This window comes from Pseudorasbora parva, chromosome 3 (genome assembly GCF_024679245.1).
Source record: "Pseudorasbora parva isolate DD20220531a chromosome 3, ASM2467924v1, whole genome shotgun sequence".
Taxonomy (NCBI): domain Eukaryota; kingdom Metazoa; phylum Chordata; class Actinopteri; order Cypriniformes; family Gobionidae; genus Pseudorasbora; species Pseudorasbora parva.
In genome coordinates this window covers 32,060,694-32,080,032 of record NC_090174.1, presented here as the reverse complement: position 1 = coordinate 32,080,032, position 19,339 = coordinate 32,060,694, and the positions used below count along the sequence as shown (strand labels likewise).

The 19,339-nt window shown below is 37.0% G+C and overlaps 2 protein-coding genes across 3 annotated transcripts; one reads left to right on the top strand and one right to left on the bottom strand.

Moving 5' to 3' along the window:
• Positions 1-301: 301 nt before the first annotated feature.
• LOC137070901 (alveolar macrophage chemotactic factor) lies at positions 302-1,391 on the top strand. The gene is made up of 4 exons (XM_067438436.1): positions 302-444; positions 631-766; positions 975-1,058; positions 1,166-1,391. The coding sequence occupies exons 1-4, from the start codon at positions 381-383 to the stop codon at positions 1,206-1,208; spliced, it is 327 nt and encodes a 108-aa protein (XP_067294537.1). The 5' UTR covers positions 302-380; the 3' UTR covers positions 1,209-1,391.
• cnot6l (CCR4-NOT transcription complex, subunit 6-like) lies at positions 1,381-19,249 on the bottom strand. 2 transcript variants are annotated; one of them, XM_067438433.1, is made up of 13 exons: positions 19,076-19,249; positions 16,640-16,761; positions 16,206-16,392; positions 15,790-15,875; positions 14,110-14,199; positions 13,936-14,004; positions 13,694-13,851; positions 12,109-12,263; positions 11,869-12,020; positions 9,680-9,907; positions 8,352-8,554; positions 7,468-7,673; positions 1,381-3,774 (listed from the first exon to the last, which is right to left on the bottom strand). In XM_067438433.1, the coding sequence occupies exons 2-13, from the start codon at positions 16,749-16,751 to the stop codon at positions 3,738-3,740; spliced, it is 1,683 nt and encodes a 560-aa protein (XP_067294534.1). In that variant the 5' UTR covers positions 16,752-16,761; positions 19,076-19,249; the 3' UTR covers positions 1,381-3,737. The 2 variants fall into 2 exon arrangements, with proteins under 2 accessions (XP_067294534.1, XP_067294535.1); XM_067438434.1 differs by having other exon boundaries at positions 1,381-3,771.
• Positions 19,250-19,339: the final 90 nt, after the last annotated feature.

Sequence of the window (19,339 nt, the reverse complement as noted above, 5' to 3'; positions counted from 1 at the left end):
GGTTTGGTTTAGGGTTAATTGTATTAAGCATAATGTACTGTTGTTAGACATGTTAGTAACATGTCAAAAACACTAAAATTAGGTGTTGCCGTAAATTGCTATCAAACAAATAATAGGTGGTGTAGAGCTTAAAAAGAATACATAATACCATAATTTGAATGAAGTTTACGGTATTATCTTTCCATCTCCTTTTATAGTAAAGATTATTTTCCACTCAATAATCCCACTCATATGCATAAATTCCAACTCATATGCATGTTTTTTTTTTTTTTGTTCACTCCTTTATCACTTCCTCTTTTGAGCATCAATATAAACTGGCAAAAGACGCCTCTCGTCCTAGACCTGCTTCACTCCACATCTGATCTGATCTCAGCCTCAACATGTCACTGCACTCATATTTACTGCTGGCAGCTGCTGCAGTCTGCTGCTTCACAGTCCTCAACGGTAAGATTATAGAAAAAATGTCATTATTGAATTTTAAAATCTGTTGTATTATATTTATATGATTTGTATATTAATTAAATACAAATGTACTTTATTCTTATATTTTTTAAATCAAATTAGTCATTCATTCTGCCTTTGATTATGATACAACTATTTTAATATGGTGCTTTTAATAAACTGTTTCAGCATTCCCAATGGATGGCTTTGCTACCAACAATAAGTGCCAGTGCCTGACCACCACCTCAACCATAATCCCACCTCGGCTGTTCCAGAGGATTGAGATCCTGCCTGCAGGAGCACACTGTCGCAAAATCGAGATCTTGTGAGTCATGATGCCTCTACACTTCAATCATAGACATGGGGGGTGCACATTTCCTCTGTTCTAACAAAACCTCAGAGCTTTCGAAAATAAGATTTGCCCACGCTGCTCACAGAAAAATGTCACTTATAGCCCATACAAATTAGATGTATTTGTGCAAGCCAGACAGATGTTGTTATATATCTTAATCAAATCTTTTTGGATTCTTCAGGATTACCAAAAATGACAACAAAACAGTCTGCATAAACCCTGAAGCAAAATGGATCAACAATATCATCTCAAAAGTAATGAGAAGGTAGGATATGAAGTTTTAGCTCCCAAAACCAAAACTATTTTTGTTCTTGTGTTTTTGTCTTACTTTGCTTTGTCTAACTATCTTCTCCTTTTTCTTTTTTTTTATAGCAAAAGAGCTGTAAAGGAAACTGCTGTGCCCACTGCGGCATAAATCAACATGGACAACCACAAGAAAGATACTTTCCATTTTCTCAACTATTCCTTTTGTTCAAACAGACAACTCAAGTGTGCTGAATGCTACTACAGCCACACATTTAAATGTTTTTATCGTGGGCTGCTTACAAAACCTGTGATTATTATTTTGAAATAAAAATCTCACAACCTTTCTTTAAAACGACATCTTTATTGCCTTTAAGGTAGGACACTAGGGCAGGAATTTGAGTTTGTTTTACAAATGGGCCACATGTAGCACCATTTTCTGTTGCAAAACAAAACAATAAAGACGAGTTTTGTTTTTTCATATCATAATGCGTTCACAGACCAAACTAAATTGATAAAACATGTCATGTCAGTTGTGTCATTGGGAAAAGCCAATGATGAAGTCACCATATTAGGAAAATGCTTTATTGTCTGCCAATTGTAGTCAAGTTTATTAAGAAAATGATGCTTTACATCATATGTGACCATGAACCACAAGACCAGTCATAAGAGTCAATTTTTTGAAATTGAGATTTATACATAACATGAAAGCGGAATAAATAAGGTTTCCATTGATGTATGGATTGGAACATATTTGGCCAAGATACAACACTTTGAAAATCTGGAATATGAGGGTGCAAAAAAATCAAAACATAAAGAAAATCACCTTTAAAATAAAGGGGTACTTCAGCACTGGGAAGATGAATTTAAACTGGGTCATTTAAACTGGGTCATTAATGTAGTAGAAATGTAAATTTATTTTTGAATTTGGTGCCTTCTAGCCTGAGAAAAGACTGTTGAGAAAAGAAAATGTATTTGTCTCATGGGGATGAAAGACAACAATTCCCAGAATGCATTGCTTCGCTGCCCTATGAGGCCACTCCCAAAGCCACGCTACTGGATTACTGGATCACTTGCCCACCACGTTCATTTTCATAAAATCAGTTCAGTTAGAGAACAGACACTACATTTAAAATCTGAACATGTCTGTTCAATATAATATGATTTAGCCGCTGAGGGAGTGTCACGGTAGCCTGGATGTAGCGGTACGGTAGCCCCGCCCACAAAAATTTTAGGTCGGGCAATTCGGTCTGGCCTTGCTCCATAGAGGAGTGATTATCCCCGAACAGAAACTGTTCGGAGCAATGAAATCATCAAGGGCGGGCTTAAGACGATGACGGACAGATGATCAACAGTAACGTAATCATCACGTCATCAAAGGGGCTTGGATTATATTTGTTTGAATCCTAAACGGAGAGCTTGTTTGTATATGCATTTACCTTCACAATTTCTCTCAGAGATGATGATCATGTTGGGTAAGTACTCTGTGTATCATTAAATTATTTTACAACACTGGCAAAGATCGTGTATTCCAGCCTGATTTCAGCGCGCGTGCAGACAGGGTTGCCAAGTTTTTACAACAAAACGCGGCCACAACTAGGGGGGTTCTCCGGTGAAAAAATGGCGTTTGGGGGGTAAAATGTGTGTTATTTTGGCAAGATTGCCTGCTAAAATTCGCACTCCAGGGTCTATATATCACATAATAGTCGCTTCAACCCGCAGACATAGAAAACAACCCGTGGAAAAAACGCGGACTTGGCATCACAGTGCAGTTGATCTCTGTTGACATTTGACAACGTTATGCGTCCCTTCGTTGCTCTGATTGGTTGTAGGTCTGTCCAATTGATGTCTTTCCTGGTTCGGTTGAAACACGCCCCATAATCACAGCCCAATGGAGCAGTTTCAGACTCATATTCTGACTAGAATTGAGTATGACCACGTCAGGCTAGTGTCACGGCACAAACACTGGAGGAGTCAGATTACATTCACCGTGATAAAATGAGCTGAATGAGCTCTCGTGACGAGAGCTGAGGTAAACGCGATCATTCGAAAATATACTCCAGGATTTCTATTGATACAAATGCCATATGCTAATCGCTGAAGTAACCCTTTAAGTCCTTAGCAATGCATATTACTACTAATAATAAATGTTTGATATAGTAAGTAAGGAAATATACTAAATATCGTCCTTGAACATGATCTTTACTTAATATCCAGATTTTTATTATAATTAAAATAAAATTCATTTTGACCCATATTGTTGGCTATTGCCACAAATATACCCATGCAACTTGTGGTTTTGTGGTTGAGGGTCACATATCAACAAGACTGACCTTAATCCATAGTGCCACAGTTCAGTAATTCAATGAAAGACCATTTCCACATGCATTTATTACTAGTTTTAAAACACTGTGTGTTCATCACTCTGGATAAAAATAGACCCTTTGACAATTATATTTGGAAATATAACCAGCTGGTTCAGTAGGGATTTCTGTGAGGACTACTGGATATGTTTTAAACATATACATAATATAAGCCTCATAAAACAAAACTACTGCTACCACAAAACCAGGGAACAAAGCAAAGAAAGCTGACCATAACAACATCATAACTGCATGGATCACAGTCACTTTAGTAGTCAACATGTCTCTCTGGTGAAGAACAGAGATGGAAGGGTGCAGGGATGGATGCTGGTGCTGGCTCACTCTGTAGGCGTCTTGTTTTCACAGGCGGCACTGCTGTAGAAAAGATGATTCAGACTAGGCACAGTTCGATCAAAGTGGAATTCTCTAATTGTGAATCATTTTTCTGCAAATGTCACTTCAGATGCTGACAAGACATTTTTGTTCTTATTGTGTTCTGCTTTTAAAAATTATGCAATGTCAAGTATTACTCATCATTTCCTAATGAAATTAAGTTTTTGATTACCATCAGCTATTCAAAAAATGTAAATGTATTGTCTTTATAAAAACCAAATATGCAATTCAACTTTACATGCATGGCTTTTTGCCAAAGTCCAGTAACATGCAGCACACATAGTCCAACACCTCATATTCAACTTCAGCAACTCTGACCTTCTATCGTTTGAAGCGTTTTTACTTGTACCAGCTCAACACAGAACAAGTCACAGTCTGTTAAAGCATGTTAGGAAAGCTATAGCTTTATCCAAATAGTCATTGTGTGAGCCTGGATGTGTCAAGTACTACCACCAGCTTACATTCATCACAGGTTAAACATCTTAAAATGCTCCAGGATTGTAACGCAACAACTTGCTTTAAACATGTTTATGATTTCACAAGCAATCATGCTGAGAAATGTTCCCACAGTAGTCCTGTAACAAACAACAACAGTAATGCCACTGATACCAAATAGACGCTTCAGAAGTTATTTGTTTGCCCAAATTCAGCTTAATGCTGCAATACACTACACAACTTTTGTAAGTTTCCTAAGAGCCAATCTGAATACTTGAGTTCACAGATAAAGACGTAATGTATGATGGGCACAGACTTTTTTTGGCTGCAGATTATGATCTACCCAGTCAGAACATCTCAAACATTTTTATTGATCTCCTAGCAAAAAGTCAAATTTCTGCATGTTTGTGTCATTGTATTTGGAACGACTTGAAAGTCTGATAGTATGTGATCCTCAGCCGTTTATGATGTGTATGATGCCCAGTTTTTTCTGTAACCATTTACAAAATTGGCAAGTGTGCGAGTGTATTTTTAAACATTGTTCAGAAATGAAGTTACGTAGCCTTCATTCAAATCATTCCAACTTTTAGAGAAATTATTATAAATTCGTGAGAACCATAAAAATTTAGATTTAACAGGGATATAAAAAAAACAGCCTCTTACGGTGTATTCACATGAAGCGTCGGCATTCACGTTTTTTTAAATTTCCTTTGAATGAGAGACATCATGCATTGCCAAAATGAATAGTGGATTTTGTTGAATTGCTTCACTGGGATTGATTGTGGCAGAAGTTGAAAACATTTTTTTTCAAGTGCCAATGGAGGTGTCAGCCAAACAAATCGCCTATGCATATAATACCCTAGTGCAGACCATAGACTGTAAACAAATATGGACGTAGTGTCCGTGACGTCACCCATAGGATTCCGATAAGCCGTTCTGAAGCGTAAAGTTGAGATGAGTTGGCCCTTGCCATCTTGCTAGCGCGTCATCACAAGTCACTTCTGGGCAAAGAGGCAGGATGTGGGCGGAGCTTAGGTGACGCAATGACTATAGACGGCGGATAAATGGTTATCCTCCTGCAACTTAACGAAACCATGCCCTTAATTATGCAGAACTTTAAGGCTTTATATAATGTAAACGAATGAGTTATAAAAAATTCACCCCCCTCAGAGTTGTCATGAAGGGCAAAATTAGCCGTATAGACCAAAATCACAATTTGTACCAGGCTGTAAACATGTTTTTTTCTGCTGTAAAGTTGGGAATTTTAACATGGAGCTCATTGAGATTCTGCTCGCTTCTTAGGAATTGCAGTTTACATTACTTCCTTATTGGCTTCAAGAGAGATCGCAGGAGGTTGCCGCTTGGTGCAGACCAAGCAGCAACCTCACCCAGTTTCTGTTGAAGCCAATACAGAAGTAGAGGTAAATCTGTTTAGTAAATCTGTCCCTAAGTGTTTTGAAAACATTATCCATGTAATCTTTTAGAGACAAAGCATTATCAAATTGTGCAGTTTAGCTACAGTCAGATCCAATATAGCTGACTGCTCCATCTGTTAACAAAAGTTTCTTTGCGAACTCTCCATTTCACTTTGCCTCATTTACAAAATAATTTGTGGTAAAATCCTCTGAACAAACATATAATAGCAGGATGCGATTCAGGGCGGCCTTCAAAATAAACCACCAGGTATCCTTCTGTACAGACACGCAAACAATCTGTTTAAACAAGACACGACGAAGCGAGCCTTACTTGACGTTTCTGTTTATTATTCCATTTGTCCTCTTGTTTGCACGCAGACTCAAGCATGTGGAATAAAGTGAACGGGCATCTGTATACTCTAAACAGCGTAGACAGTGTCATTGTTTATAATGGGTTCCATTTGTTTTTGACATTGTGCTCACATCTGGTGTAGTCATATTGAAATGTGTTTACCTGCGTGATGTCACAAATCCCCCAATATCCGAACAAGCTGCTTTTGGAGGTTGATTAAATAAATGCTTGGTTTATAATGAGGAATACGTTTTAAGATCTGAAAATTGCAGGAAGCTTTAATGGTATAAAGATCTCTTATATGACAAATTAGATTTTTCATATCATATCCGTAATCGTATTTAATTTGTACCGATGCAGCTGACAACCCATTAGCATTGAAAAAAGTGTGAAAAAATACAACAAAGCAGATTCTGTCTTTATTAAATCAACCTTGTCGTTTTTTTCTTCTGTGGAACAAAAAAACAAGAAAATGGTTACCAAACTGTTAAGTTACCAACATGTTTCTTTTTTGTTCCACAGGAGAAAAAACGTGAGAGTGAGAAAATGGCGGCAGATTTTTTTGGGCTTGTCTTCTGTAGCAACAAATTTTACCAATAACACCAACCCAGCCAATCCAACATTCTTTTGAGATGCTCGTTGACATCAATGAGGCAGGGAGGACTTTGTATTGTGTAAATATACATCAAAATATTGCTGTGATGTAGATGTTGCAAGCAGCGAGAGAAAACAACAAACATACACAGCTGGGTTATATTCAGTAGGGCTGGGATCCTCTAGTGTAAATTTCGGACTTAAATAAATGTTTTACATAATACGTCACATTGCACTATGAAGAATTTTCGATTAAAAACAGTCTTCACTTCATTATCTTAATGCAAATCCATCTTCTGGTAACAATGAATAGGGGAACTTGAGTTTATATTTGACAGGATGCAGTGAATATTTGATGTTGCACAATAAAGAGACAAATGTGGTTTTATTGTACTGGGGATTTTTTACAAATCAGATCATTTTTATTTAAATTCATTACGCATCCTTTGTCAAATTTGAGATGTTGAAGGGGAATTTAAAAGAAGATGCTGATCGAAACAAAATCTTAATACACATGCTGACATTGTTATGCTACGCGATCTGTCGTCACATATGTTACACATTTCTACCATCCATATACTGACACATGGCTTATACAATCTTACATTCAGATTCAGACAAACCGATCAATTTCCCTGAAAGCAGCATTTGTTTGGTACCAAACAGAGAATCCCAACCCTAATTTGGTATTAGGCTTTTGTTTTCAAATTGGAAAACGTAATAATAAGATCATACAATCGTGTGCAAAGGTTTAAAAAAAGGAACAAAGTAGGTGAATACTTCACTCCTTAATGTGTGTACCTATATTTTTAGGGCTCATGATAAGGGTTTGTCCATGATTTGGGGTTTAGGAGAGTAAGGGAAGGGGGGCTGCACTACCTGTGGACAGGCAGATGCAGCCCGTTGAGGGGAGGTAAAGGCGGGTGGTACTCCAGCTGAGCCAGGAGGGAAAAGTGATCGGAGGGGATGTGCGGGTGTGGGCAGCCAGTTATGTTGTTGTCCTTCAGCCACTGAGTCTCCAGAGGACCCAGAACACCCAAAACACTCATATGTGTCTTAGAGAAGAAGACGTAGTCAATCACACCCTTCAAAAAAATAAGAGGAAACAAGAGGTTTTAAAAAGGGGTACTAATCTCAATATGCAGCATGCATCTAGACCAAAAATTTTAATCTGTGGTAATATTTTAAAGTCAGAAGCCTAACAGCAGCTTTACAGCACCCTGGATTCATTTATTGTCATTTAGCTCATTTACTGACTTGAAATTCAAATAACAATTTTAGATTCATTGTCATAGAGTTTTGTTGTAATAAATTAAAAACTGTATTCTATAATAAATAATGGTATTCAAAAAGAAAACAAGCAAGAAGCCATGAACTTAAAGCATTTCTGAACAAACTCACTGACCTAATTATTCTGTAATTTGTCAATAAAAAAAAAAATGTTTGGTTCCAAAATGTTTAATTTTTCGACGACTGGATGCCAAGTTGTTTTTTTGTTTTTTTTTGCCATTTCTGCAGGCCTAATATAGAAAATACCCTATACTCTATATGATCTCTATTTCAATTGTGAGTAAAAAGTTATTTTAATGTTACTACATGTACTTACTGTAGTAATAATAGTAACCAACCCTAAACCAAAACCTAACCGTAACTCAACACTAAGTACATGTAGTTCATTAATATTAATCAATGCTTATTTGAGTAAGTACAATGCAACTATATTAACTCAAAAAAAGTGCTCATAATTATGCTCATCTCCTCACCTTGAAGTCATAAGTGTAGTTGGTGTAGGGCATGAGATTCCCCTCGTAGGCACTCTTCAGCTGGAAACTGTGTGTGACACTGCCATCAGGTTTGCTGTTTTTGCCATTGCAACTGAAGTTGTTTAAGCAATCGCTGTAACGCAGTTCCTTAAAGTCTTTGTGATTTTCTGCAACTCCACCATTACTCAGATATTCCACCACACCTGTGAGGAAAAGCCAGGAAACCCAATGATGCTGAGACACCGAGAGAGTGAAGGGCTTCATGAGAGTCAAGTCGAATTGAGGCAAAAGTTGATTTTGCCTCAATTAGAATAGTTAATTCTGTCATCATTTACTCACCACCATTCTGAACCTGCTTGACATTTTTATTTCTGTGGAACATAAAATGTGTTATTTTGCTAAATGTTTCAGTGCTACCAATACCATTAAAGTTAATGGTTGACAACAACGTTCCACAGAAAAAAAAGTAATTCATAAAGATTTGCATTGCAACGTGAAGTTGAGCAAATTATGACAGAATTTTCATTTTTGGGTGAGCTATCCTTTTAATACTGTAGCAGATGGATGTGGTTTTAACCTAATGTAAGGAACGGAAAGGCCAATCTCCCTCCCATCCACTTCAAGGGTGCTATTTTATGGCTTCTGTGCTTGAAGATGTAGTTTGGTTCTCTTGGTTTTTTTAGTACAAGAATAAATAATAAAAAATACACTTCCTCCTGCCTCGCTTAATGTTCACAATGTCAAAACTAATGATTACAAAAAAAAAAAAAAGGCTTTTTTGACATATTTTGCAAAAAACACTGCTGTGTGCTGGGATATATGTGCTCGTTTTATGTGCATACATATGATGGTATGTTTAAGCTGAGATTTTTTTAAGAACTTATGTATAAAAATATGTATACGCGTTAAAACAGCACCAGAAATTCCTCCGTCACGTACACAAAAGATTTGCAGAAGAGAGACGGTGTTTCTGACAGCAGTAATGAATGACAAACTGTAATGGACAAGAAAACCTAGGTAGTGTATGCTTGAACTTCTTAGGGTCACATCTTGTGATATCGCATCCTCTTTTTGGTTCGTTAAGATATCTTTGGTCCGTGTTGCATTCATATTTTAGTTGAGCTACACCAGAGTTTGTTTGGAAGCGGACAGAGACCCACCTTTTTAAAAGTTCACTTATTCAAATAAACTACATAAACAAAGCAATAGCACCAGAGATATGTGAACACACCCTTAGGAAGAACTTACTTACACAATACAGATTGCCCATGTAGGTTCCTCATTTTTTCTAATTATTTCCCTCAAATAAGCAATTCCAAATAACTCACCAGAGTCTGGAAGCGAGTTGAGGTCAGCACACAGGACGATAGGGATGGAGCTGGTGTCTGATGTTGGCGAGGCAGAGTTAATAGATCCCGAGGCCCTCTCAGCGATACTTTTTAGCTCAGACAGGAACATCATGGTCTGGATGAGCTTCACGTCGGAGTACTCTGGATCCCAATGCATGTGGGCATCAGCTACCAGCAACAGCTGCTTCTCTGGATGCTGCTTTAAACCTGCAATATAACACCACTAAACCAAATGGGACGAACATATTTAAATAAAGAGGAGGAAAGGGAGCTGCCTCCTTTTATTTCTGAGATTTAGATCTACAATTCACTATATAAGATATAAATAAGATCCTTTATCGTCAAGGGAACTAAAACAGGAAAAAGCGTTGAAACATTTGTTTTGAAAGGGCAATCTATATCGCAATCTTAAAAAAAATGTATTGCAAACTGATTGCAAAAAAAAGAATATGCTGAGAACTTATAAATAAAGCAGAATCAGGGTCTTATCTGAAACACTGCTGACATTGTTTTTTGAGGAAAATTTTGAGGAAGATTTAATGGCAGACCAAGAGAGAGTTAAATTATTCCAAAGTGTGCATAACCCAACATTTTGGGTCACATAATTGTTATAAATTGCCATAAATGTTTAATTTAGGGCTGTCAAAATCAACACGTTAATTTTAATGTGTTAATTTCAACGTGTTAATTTTTAACAGTGATAAATGCAGCACACATTTTCTATTTGATCCAAGGCGTAATCCATAGTTGGAGAAATTGAGATAAGCCATAGACGTAAAGGATGCAGCAGCAAACATTAAAGGTGTTATTTCAAAACCGTTTTATAAAACGGACTCGGGCCAAGTCCAATAACTCACTTGTAGCCAATCAGCAGGCAAGGGGTGTGTCTACTAATGATGGTGAGAAGAGAGCGCTCAGTGCAAGTCCTTATTTAAAACACAGGACACACATGACGGACATTAGCTGAGAACTAATATATGCTGGCTTTTGCTTGAATATGCTCGTGTGTCATGTTTGTTTGTCCATTTGTGATCGTATTGTCGCTCACTTCAGCGATGAAAAAATAAACAGATAAACATCATTCGTATTTTAAGACATCAATGTGTTGCCACGAGCCGCTGTGTTTACTATGGATTCATATGTCTATGTGCTTTTTACTCTCATAGTGGCTCTTTTTTTTCTTTCATTTTTGGGTAAACTATCCCTTTATTAGGGAAAGAAAAGGGTTATTTCATGAGGACTTAAACAATACTATTCTGAAACAAGTGCAGTTATAGCCTACATATGCTACCATATTTTCTGTTAGACTCCATCTCTTTTATTAGACTCCATGTCGAAAGATAAAGTGTTTTTACACTGAGCACATTCTCTGCAGTCCGAGTGTGATGCACTGCAAGCTCACTCTCGCTCATATCCGAGGTAAATCATTAACACCATCACCACTTATAGTACATGTGTTTTATTAAAATAAATACATTACAATCGGCTAAAACGAATATGAAGGTTACTTTTGTGAACAAGAGCGCTCCCGAATTTTTAAGCTAAGGCTTAAGAGACATGAACAAGGTCTTTGAAAAACATCTATGACCTTTGATTCATGTTTAGTCTTCATGCTCTGTTGACTACGGTTTCACTAATAATAAAGACACATTTGCATAAAGCATGCATATTGGTCCATACCCATGTTGATTAGAGTATTAAAACCTTGAAAAATATTAATTTAAGATACATTTATAACTGATACAAATGTGCGATTAATCGACAATCATGTGATTAAATATTTTAATCGATTGATTTAATTTAAATGTTTTATCTTCTGAAAGACTGAGGGAAATGACATCAATAATAGCCATTTTAAGGTGTTTCACATTAATCAATGTCTTAACAGTAGGAAAACTAGATGGATGGATACAATGGATAGGATGGATGGATGGACGGACGGATGGATAAGAATTTTAGCTTAAAAATTAATTCTAATGTCATATAAAATCTAATCTAGTATGTTGTTTGGAACTTAAACACATCTTCAAAGACATTAGTTATTATTGTCATTTTTAACTTTGAAATATACTGCCATCTAGTGGACAAGGCTAAACAGCAGTATGTGAGGAAGAGAAAACCAGGAGATATTTAATGTCAATGAAAGTGTTATGATTCATGGTCCTTACCACTAGTAAATAGGTCTTTCTTCACCTCCAACAGGACAGCTACTCCAATGTTATCTTTGGTCATGACTCTGTTTAGCATAACCTCCGAGCCCTCTGAATTTGCCATGGCAACCTGATTGAACTCCACTGTGTGTTTCTGCACCAGAGCGAATCTAGAAAGTAAAAAAAAAAAGGCAAAAGTTTAGCTGGATGTCATTTCAATTAAAAAACGTATACAAAAACAACAACCTTGTAACTCACTTTTCAGTCTTGAAGAAAACAGCACAGCCATCCACATGTTTCCGCTCCTGTTCGGACACGAGTTTGGCACGAGACTTTGGACAGAAAAAGCCATCATATCCACGCTCTTTCAGTGTTTCCAGAAAGAAAGTGTAGTACTGCTCTGTTTCCACTTCCTGCACATACAATTGCAGAATTAGCACTGGAGCAGAGTGTAAACCACTGCAGATATCAAAAACACCATACAAACACCAAGGGGAATTTATTGTTTCAATGCATATTTAATAATTTAGCTTTATTGATTATGGAGAGGGGGAAAAAAAGTCATTAACAATATTAAAAATTAAAGACATGTACAGAGGGACACTACTATTTAAAGGTTTAGGGTCTGTAACTGTTTTTTAAATACTTTTATTTAGAAAATATGCACACAAAAAAGATCAAGAAGATCAAGAAGAACAAAAAAGTGCCAGTAAAGTGCTTTTACAATGTTATAAATTATTTCTATTTTAATGCTATTATATGGTTTTATTTTGAGGGGCTCTGTGGCACATCCCTTTTCACCAACAGTAACAGAAAGACTGAGATGGACTAAATCCAGAAGAACTGCAGCAACGTCTCCATGATGCTACATTACTGTGAAAAGTTTTACATGCTGTAAAACGAGGATGTTTTCAAAAATAATGTCATAAATAGACCTTTTTACTTATTTACTTATCAATTAACTACTATTAGCTAAATTACAATCAATAATTAGTACGACCAACCCAGCTTTTGTCCAGGTACACTTGCACATAGTTTTTCATGTAGCTTTGCTGGTAGGTTTCTTCAAGCATTTTGGAGACGCCACAGTTCTTCTGGATTTAGTCAGTCAGTTTTTTGTTTCTTCATGTAATCACAGACTGACTCGATGGTGGTGAGATCAGATGTGGAGAATACCGGCTGCTGTTAGACTCCTTGTGCATACATAAATTGCAATGGATTATTACAATTAATAGCAAAAGGAATGTTTGGAAATGTAAACTTATATTTCCTACTCACACACTACAGCAAAAGATACAAATAACTGACATAAAATCATTTTTGGGGTGAAAATACTAACGTGCCAAAGAATTTTGCACAGTAGGCTACTGCATATTTAGACATTCAAGACTACTTAAACTGTGAGACTACTCAGAGTTTAGATTAAAAAAAAGTGACTTTGACGGTAGTTCTTTTACATTTATCCACTTTAAATGGACATGTTAGGCTCTGGGGCTTGAGCCTGTCATAGCTGCTTGCAGCTACATTGATTAGAATGTTTCTTAAGCACATAATCTGCATATTAAGACTTATTTCTGAAGGATCATGTGACACATAAGACTGCTATATAATAAAGTAATGACAAATATATTTACTTTAATATTATATTGAAATACAGTCATTTTAAACTGTAATAATATTTCAGAATATTACTGTTTCTACAGTATTTTGAGCAAATATATGCAGAATTGTAAGCATAAAATACTTTTTTCAAAGCATTAAACAAAAAAATCAACAACCCTAGACTTTTGTGAAGTAGTGTATATTTTGCTCATTTTAATTAAGATTTCATCGAGTTTCATACCTGCAGGCTGATGATGTCAGCATCACAGTTAGTGATCTCCTCCATGATGCCCTTCTTCCTATACTCCCAGTTAAGGGCCCATGAGGGACAGTAACCATACAACTGCCTTGTTGCATACTTGTCACAGAGTACATTGTAGCACATTACTGTGAACACAGCTTGAGAAGACAGACATTTAATATTAGCTTTGCGTTTGCTAAATCAGGCTTTTCAAAAGCCTGAGACGGGATTCTACTAGGTACCTGAGGGCATCATTTGGTCTCGCTCCCTCAAAGTGATCCAAGGTCTTTGGGGGAGTTGTTCTGGGTGGACTAATATTAAGAGGGAAAATAGTGGAAGTCAATCAAATGAATAACATAAATGAATAACCTATATTCTGTACTAATAAGCCACTATGTACCTGTGTCCGTTATTACCTGCAAGATTGTCAAGCATGTAATTCAATAACTTCCTTGTTCCGTCAGGCTCCTGATACAGGTTGAGTATATCCTGGGACAATGGATTACCTGCAAAAAATATATATTGTTCCCAGGCCTAATCAAAAAAAGTGCATGTTTTTTCTGCACATATACAGTGCAATCCTGAAAGTATCCCTGAAAGGATTTGAATGCTTCACTTTTTCCATATTTTATGTTACAGCCTTATTCCGAATTGGATTAAATTAATTAAATTATGCAAACAATACCCCATAATGATAACGTGAAAGATGTTTGTTTAATATCTTTGCAATTGTATTAAAATGATTAATTAAAATCATATGTACCCAAGTATTCATAGCCTTTGCTAAAACCTTGGCACACCTATTTATGGGCAGCTTTTTCATTCTTCTTTGCAGGACCTCTTAAGCTCCATCAGGTTGGATGGGGAGCGTTGGTGCACAGCCATTTTCAGATCTCTTTAGAGAGGTTCAGTCGGTTCAAGTCAGGGCTCTGGCTGGGCCACTCAAGAACATTCACAGAGTTGTCTTGTAGCCACTTCTTTGCTGTCTGGGCTGTGTGCGTAGGGTAGTTGTCCTGTTGCAAGAGATAAACCTTCGCCCCAGTCTGAGGTCCAGAGTGCTCTGGAGCAGGTTTTCATCAAGTATGTCTCTGTACATTGCTGCATTCATCTTTCCCTCGATCCTAACTAGTCTCTTAGTTCCTGCCGCTGAAAAAAATCCCCACAGCATTATGCTGCCACCACCATGCTTCACTGTAGGGATGGTATTTGCCAAGTGATGAGCGGTACCTGGTTTTCTCCAGACATGACGCTTGCCATTCAGGCCAAAGAGTTCAATCTTTGTTTCATCAGACCAGAGAATTTTGTTTCTCATGGTCTGAGAATCCTTCAGGTGCCTTTTAGCAAACTCCAGATGGGCTGTCATGTGCCTTTTTAATGAGCTTCCGACTGACCACTCTATCATAGAGGGCTGATTAGTAAGTGCTGCAGAGATGGTGGCTTTTCTGGATAGTTCTCCTCTCTCCACAGAGAAACGGTGAAACTCTGTCAGAGTAATACCCAGATTGCACAGTTTGGCCAGGCGGCCAGCTAGGAAGAGTCCTGGTGGTTACAAACTTCTTCAATTTATGGTTGATCGAGGCCACTACGCTCATTGGGACCTTCAATGCTGAAGAAATGTTTTTTTACCCTTCTCCAGATCTGTGCATTGATTCAATCCTGTCTCAGAGGTCTACAGACAATTGCTTGGACTTCATGGCTCGGTTTGTGCTCCGACATGCACTGTTAACTGTGGGACCTTATATAGACATGTGTGTGCCTTTCCAAATCATGTCCAATCAAATTAATTTACCACAGGTGGACTCCAATCAAGTTGTAGAAACATCTCAAGGATGATCAGTGAATACAGGATGCACCTGAGCTTAATTTTGAGTATTATACTAAAGGCTTTGAATACTTATGTGCATGTGTTTTTTTTCCTTTTATTTATATAAATTTGCAAAGATTTTAAACAAACTTCTTTCCCATTTTCATTATGAGGTATTGTGTGTAGAATTTTGAAGAAAATAATGGATTTTTGGACTAAGGCTTAACAAAATCTGGAAAAAGTGAAGTGGTGTGAATACTTCCAGATGCACTAAAACATAAAAAAACTTCACCTTTGAGTCCGAGGGTTTGCAACTGGAACAGCCGACCAAGTTCATAAGGCAAAACTCGTAAACAATTGTTGTTCAAAAGCAATTCCCTGTAAAATACACACAGTACAAAGCATATGTTACAATGTAACAAGGTATCCGTTTAGTGCAACTGAATAAAATCCTTCAAAGTGAACTACAGAAAAGTCTAAAGTATTGATTAGACACTTGGTCCTTTAGAAAATTACATTTTAACTTAAATAGAGTAATCAGTCAAATCCTAAATAAATGTTTTTATACATTTTCTCTATTTTAAAAACTATTTAGATTAGTTAATGACTATTGTCTTTAAGAACCTGCATGTGCAGAAAGGTCTATAAAACAAAATAACCTCAGTCTGACAGGAACTCGTAGAGATGAAGCAATTTGTTAAAACGCACCTGAGAGTCACCATGTTGCCAAGTTCTGCTGGAAGGCTGCGCAGTTTGTTGGAGGACAGGTTCAGGTAGACGAGATGGGGCAGCTTTGCGATTTCAGGGGGAATCCGGCTCAGGTTGTTGTTGTTGATGTGAAGAGCAGTCAGGTGGGTCAGCGTCCATAGTGAACTGCTCAGGCTTCTGACTCGCCCTGTTTCACAGAAGCACAGACAGAGTAAATAATTTTTTCCATCAGATATCCTGGAGAACACACATAGATAAATGTACACCAACTTTTACTGTGTTTAGTGGTTCAGTGTAAGTAAGATTTTATGTGTTATGTTGTAATTTATTCATTCATTTCTCTCATGTCAACGTTCCTTCAGTGGCACTTTTAAAAAAAGGTGATTTTATGAGTTGAAGAATAAGGTTGAGGCAACTGAGGTATGATAACTAACCAGAAATCTCCAACTCAGTCCAGTTTGATTTCTTTCCACTGGCCGCTTCCTCAGCTGACATGATGGTGTATAATCTGCGTGGGTCTGGAGGATCATATTTTTCCTTTGGCATGCCTGTTAATCTGAAAGTTCATGCAGAAAAAAATATGACTCATCACCATTTCTCTTACCTACAGTATGTCACGTATGGTCAGTTGAGAAACACAGTGAGAGAGACTCCCTCTAAGGCCTTCAGACCAAGCCGGCCACCCTTAGACACACTAACATTATGCAAACATGATATAAATCAGATAACAAACAAGCCCTTGTACTTGGGCATAGAAAATATTTTTCTGACAATGGTTAGGAATTGCTTAAGCTGAAGTTTCTGCAAAATATAGTTAAACTAGAGATACTGCAGCCTCTGAGTAAATTTAAATGTATTTAGTTAAAAGTGCTTTAAACAAGTCTTTTAAGTGCTTTCCTTGATTATATCTTTTATTAATTGTTTAGTAAGATTATTGTCCTGTGGTTATGTGTGAAACTTTATGTGCTGCTGCCGTCTTGACCAGGTCTCTCTGGAAGAAGAGATTTAATATCTCAGTGGAATCTCCTGGTTAAATAAAGGATAGATAAATAAATAAATAAATAAATAAATAAATAAATAAATAAATAAATAAATAAATAAATATGTATGTTACTAAGTAATGTTGTAAAATATGAACATATCATCTATACACTACAGTTCAACAGTTTGAGGTTGGTAAGACTTTTAAAAATGTTTTCAAAATATGTCTCTTATTCTCACCAAAGGTTGTGTAATACTATTACTGTTTTCAATTGTAATACATTTTAAAATGTAAAGCTGAATTTTCAGCATCATTCCTCTGGTCTTCAGTGTCACATGATCTTTCAGAAGTCTTTCTAATATGATGACTTGCTGCTCAAGAAACATTTGTGTTAAAAACAATTGTGTTGCTAAACTGGAATACATTTTTTCAGTATTATTTGATGACTAGAAAGTTAATTTATTCATTTAAGCATTTATTTGAAATAGAAATATTTTATCAAATGATTAATATCTTAGTCACTTTTGTTTATTTTAATGAGTCCTTAAAGTGAGTTAACAAAAAAAAAATGTCTTAATGAGCCCAAACTTTTGAACAATATAATCCCCACATACAAGCCAGCATGAGATCCCAAGCGCTTACTGAGAGACAGGCAGCTGATGTTTACACTGATACACTAAACTGTTTGAGTAGTTGATACAGTGTCTCTCATGCTGAGCCAAAACGTCAATCTAGGACACTGACAGAGTTTAACTTAGTTGAACTTTGGAGACATTGTAGAAGTTTCTTATCAATCCCTTTCAGCTGTAAAAAGAAAGATGAAAGCAAAAGAGCACTTACACATAAGACACTATTAATAGGTAAAACCACAAGCAAGAGCTTTTGAACAGACGACTGACCATATTTGTCTTGTACAGAAAGAACACACTGTAAACATTCAGTCGCAGCTGTTACACACAAAGGTACACTGCCAGACTCGAAGATCTTTTTGGGTATAACATAATATCCTACTTCTTAATGTTTTATATATCAGATGTTCATATATCAGTTCGTCACTCAGACCATCATATTGCACAGCAACAGCATGTCTCACTTCTTATCAGCACTGTACACATTGCCGCTGGTACTCCTGCATGTACGCAGGGGTAAATATTTAATTTAGTGGATAAATATCATTCCATATTTTGAATTACGTGTGCATTATGTGTACATTATATGTGCATACTTTTCACTGTATTGAGGGTTCTGTCACTAAACCGCTCTGTGTATTCATGTGACATGAAAAGTTATTTGAACACTGGCGTATATAATATGCAAACGAACGCTGGGTTCATGATAATGACAGCAGGCGTTACGTAACCCGCTCTTTAAAGTTACTAAGTAACTTTTATTAATAAAACAAAAACACAAGTTCTGAGATGAATCTAACTTGGGCTTCACAATGTCTTCAAAAATGCTGTGGTGTTTTGCATTACATGTACAGCAAGTCAACGATTCAGTTGTCAACTACTCAAACGGCGGGGATTGTGTTATGTAAATAGGCTATTATTATGCCATGTCAAAAAAAGTTGTGGCCTGGGTGATTTACACAAAGTAAGTTTTTGTTGGAGAGGTGACAACCACAAAAGCAAAAGCAGGAGCAGATCTGGCCATGGCAGTTCAGACGTTCCTCGTGATCACCAAATACGGTCATCTATAAATCAGGAGAATGTGTGTGGCGTGTAATAGGTTTAAACACTATTCTCTCGTGTTTATTGATATACAGAGCACATCTTCTCCTTGTCTGATCTTCTTGAGGTAACGTATAGCTGAAGACGTTACGCGTATTTGACATCCCACAAAATAACGCAAACACAGCACGTCCGGAATGCAGGACGTAGATTCTTACCTGCATTAGGGAGGTGGGAGAGGAGCTGCTGGTGTGATGTGATCAGAGACATACAGACAAACTGTGACCGATCCTCATCCTGAGAGTCGGGCAGAAGGAAGGACAACACTCTGAGCTTCCGCTCCAGTCCGCGGTCCCCTTACAACTAGCGTTAGGAAGTCCGATTCATTTCTGCGAATCGGTTCTTTCGAACAGGTAACTTTAAAAGAACCGGTTCAAACATTTGTGGCCATTATTTTACGTAATTGCGTCACATGGTGCCTA

Excerpts from the sequence above, each read along its gene's own strand:
- LOC137070901 (XM_067438436.1), top strand. The coding sequence starts at position 381 with ATGTCACTGCACTCATATTTACTGCTGGCAGCTGCTGCAGTCTGCTGC. Across the intron at positions 445-630 it reads CTGCTTCACAGTCCTCAACG|CATTCCCAATGGATGGCTTT; the intron begins GTAAGATTATAG and ends AAACTGTTTCAG. Across the intron at positions 1,059-1,165 it reads ATCTCAAAAGTAATGAGAAG|CAAAAGAGCTGTAAAGGAAA; the intron begins GTAGGATATGAA and ends TTTTTTTTATAG.
- cnot6l (XM_067438433.1), bottom strand. The coding sequence starts at position 16,751 with ATGCCAAAGGAAAAATATGATCCTCCAGACCCACGCAGATTATACACC. Across the intron at positions 14,200-15,789 it reads GCAAACCCTCGGACTCAAAG|GTAATCCATTGTCCCAGGAT; the intron begins GTGAAGTTTTTT and ends TATTTTTTGCAG. Across the intron at positions 7,674-8,351 it reads ACTACACTTATGACTTCAAG|GGTGTGATTGACTACGTCTT; the intron begins GTGAGGAGATGA and ends ATTTTTTTGAAG.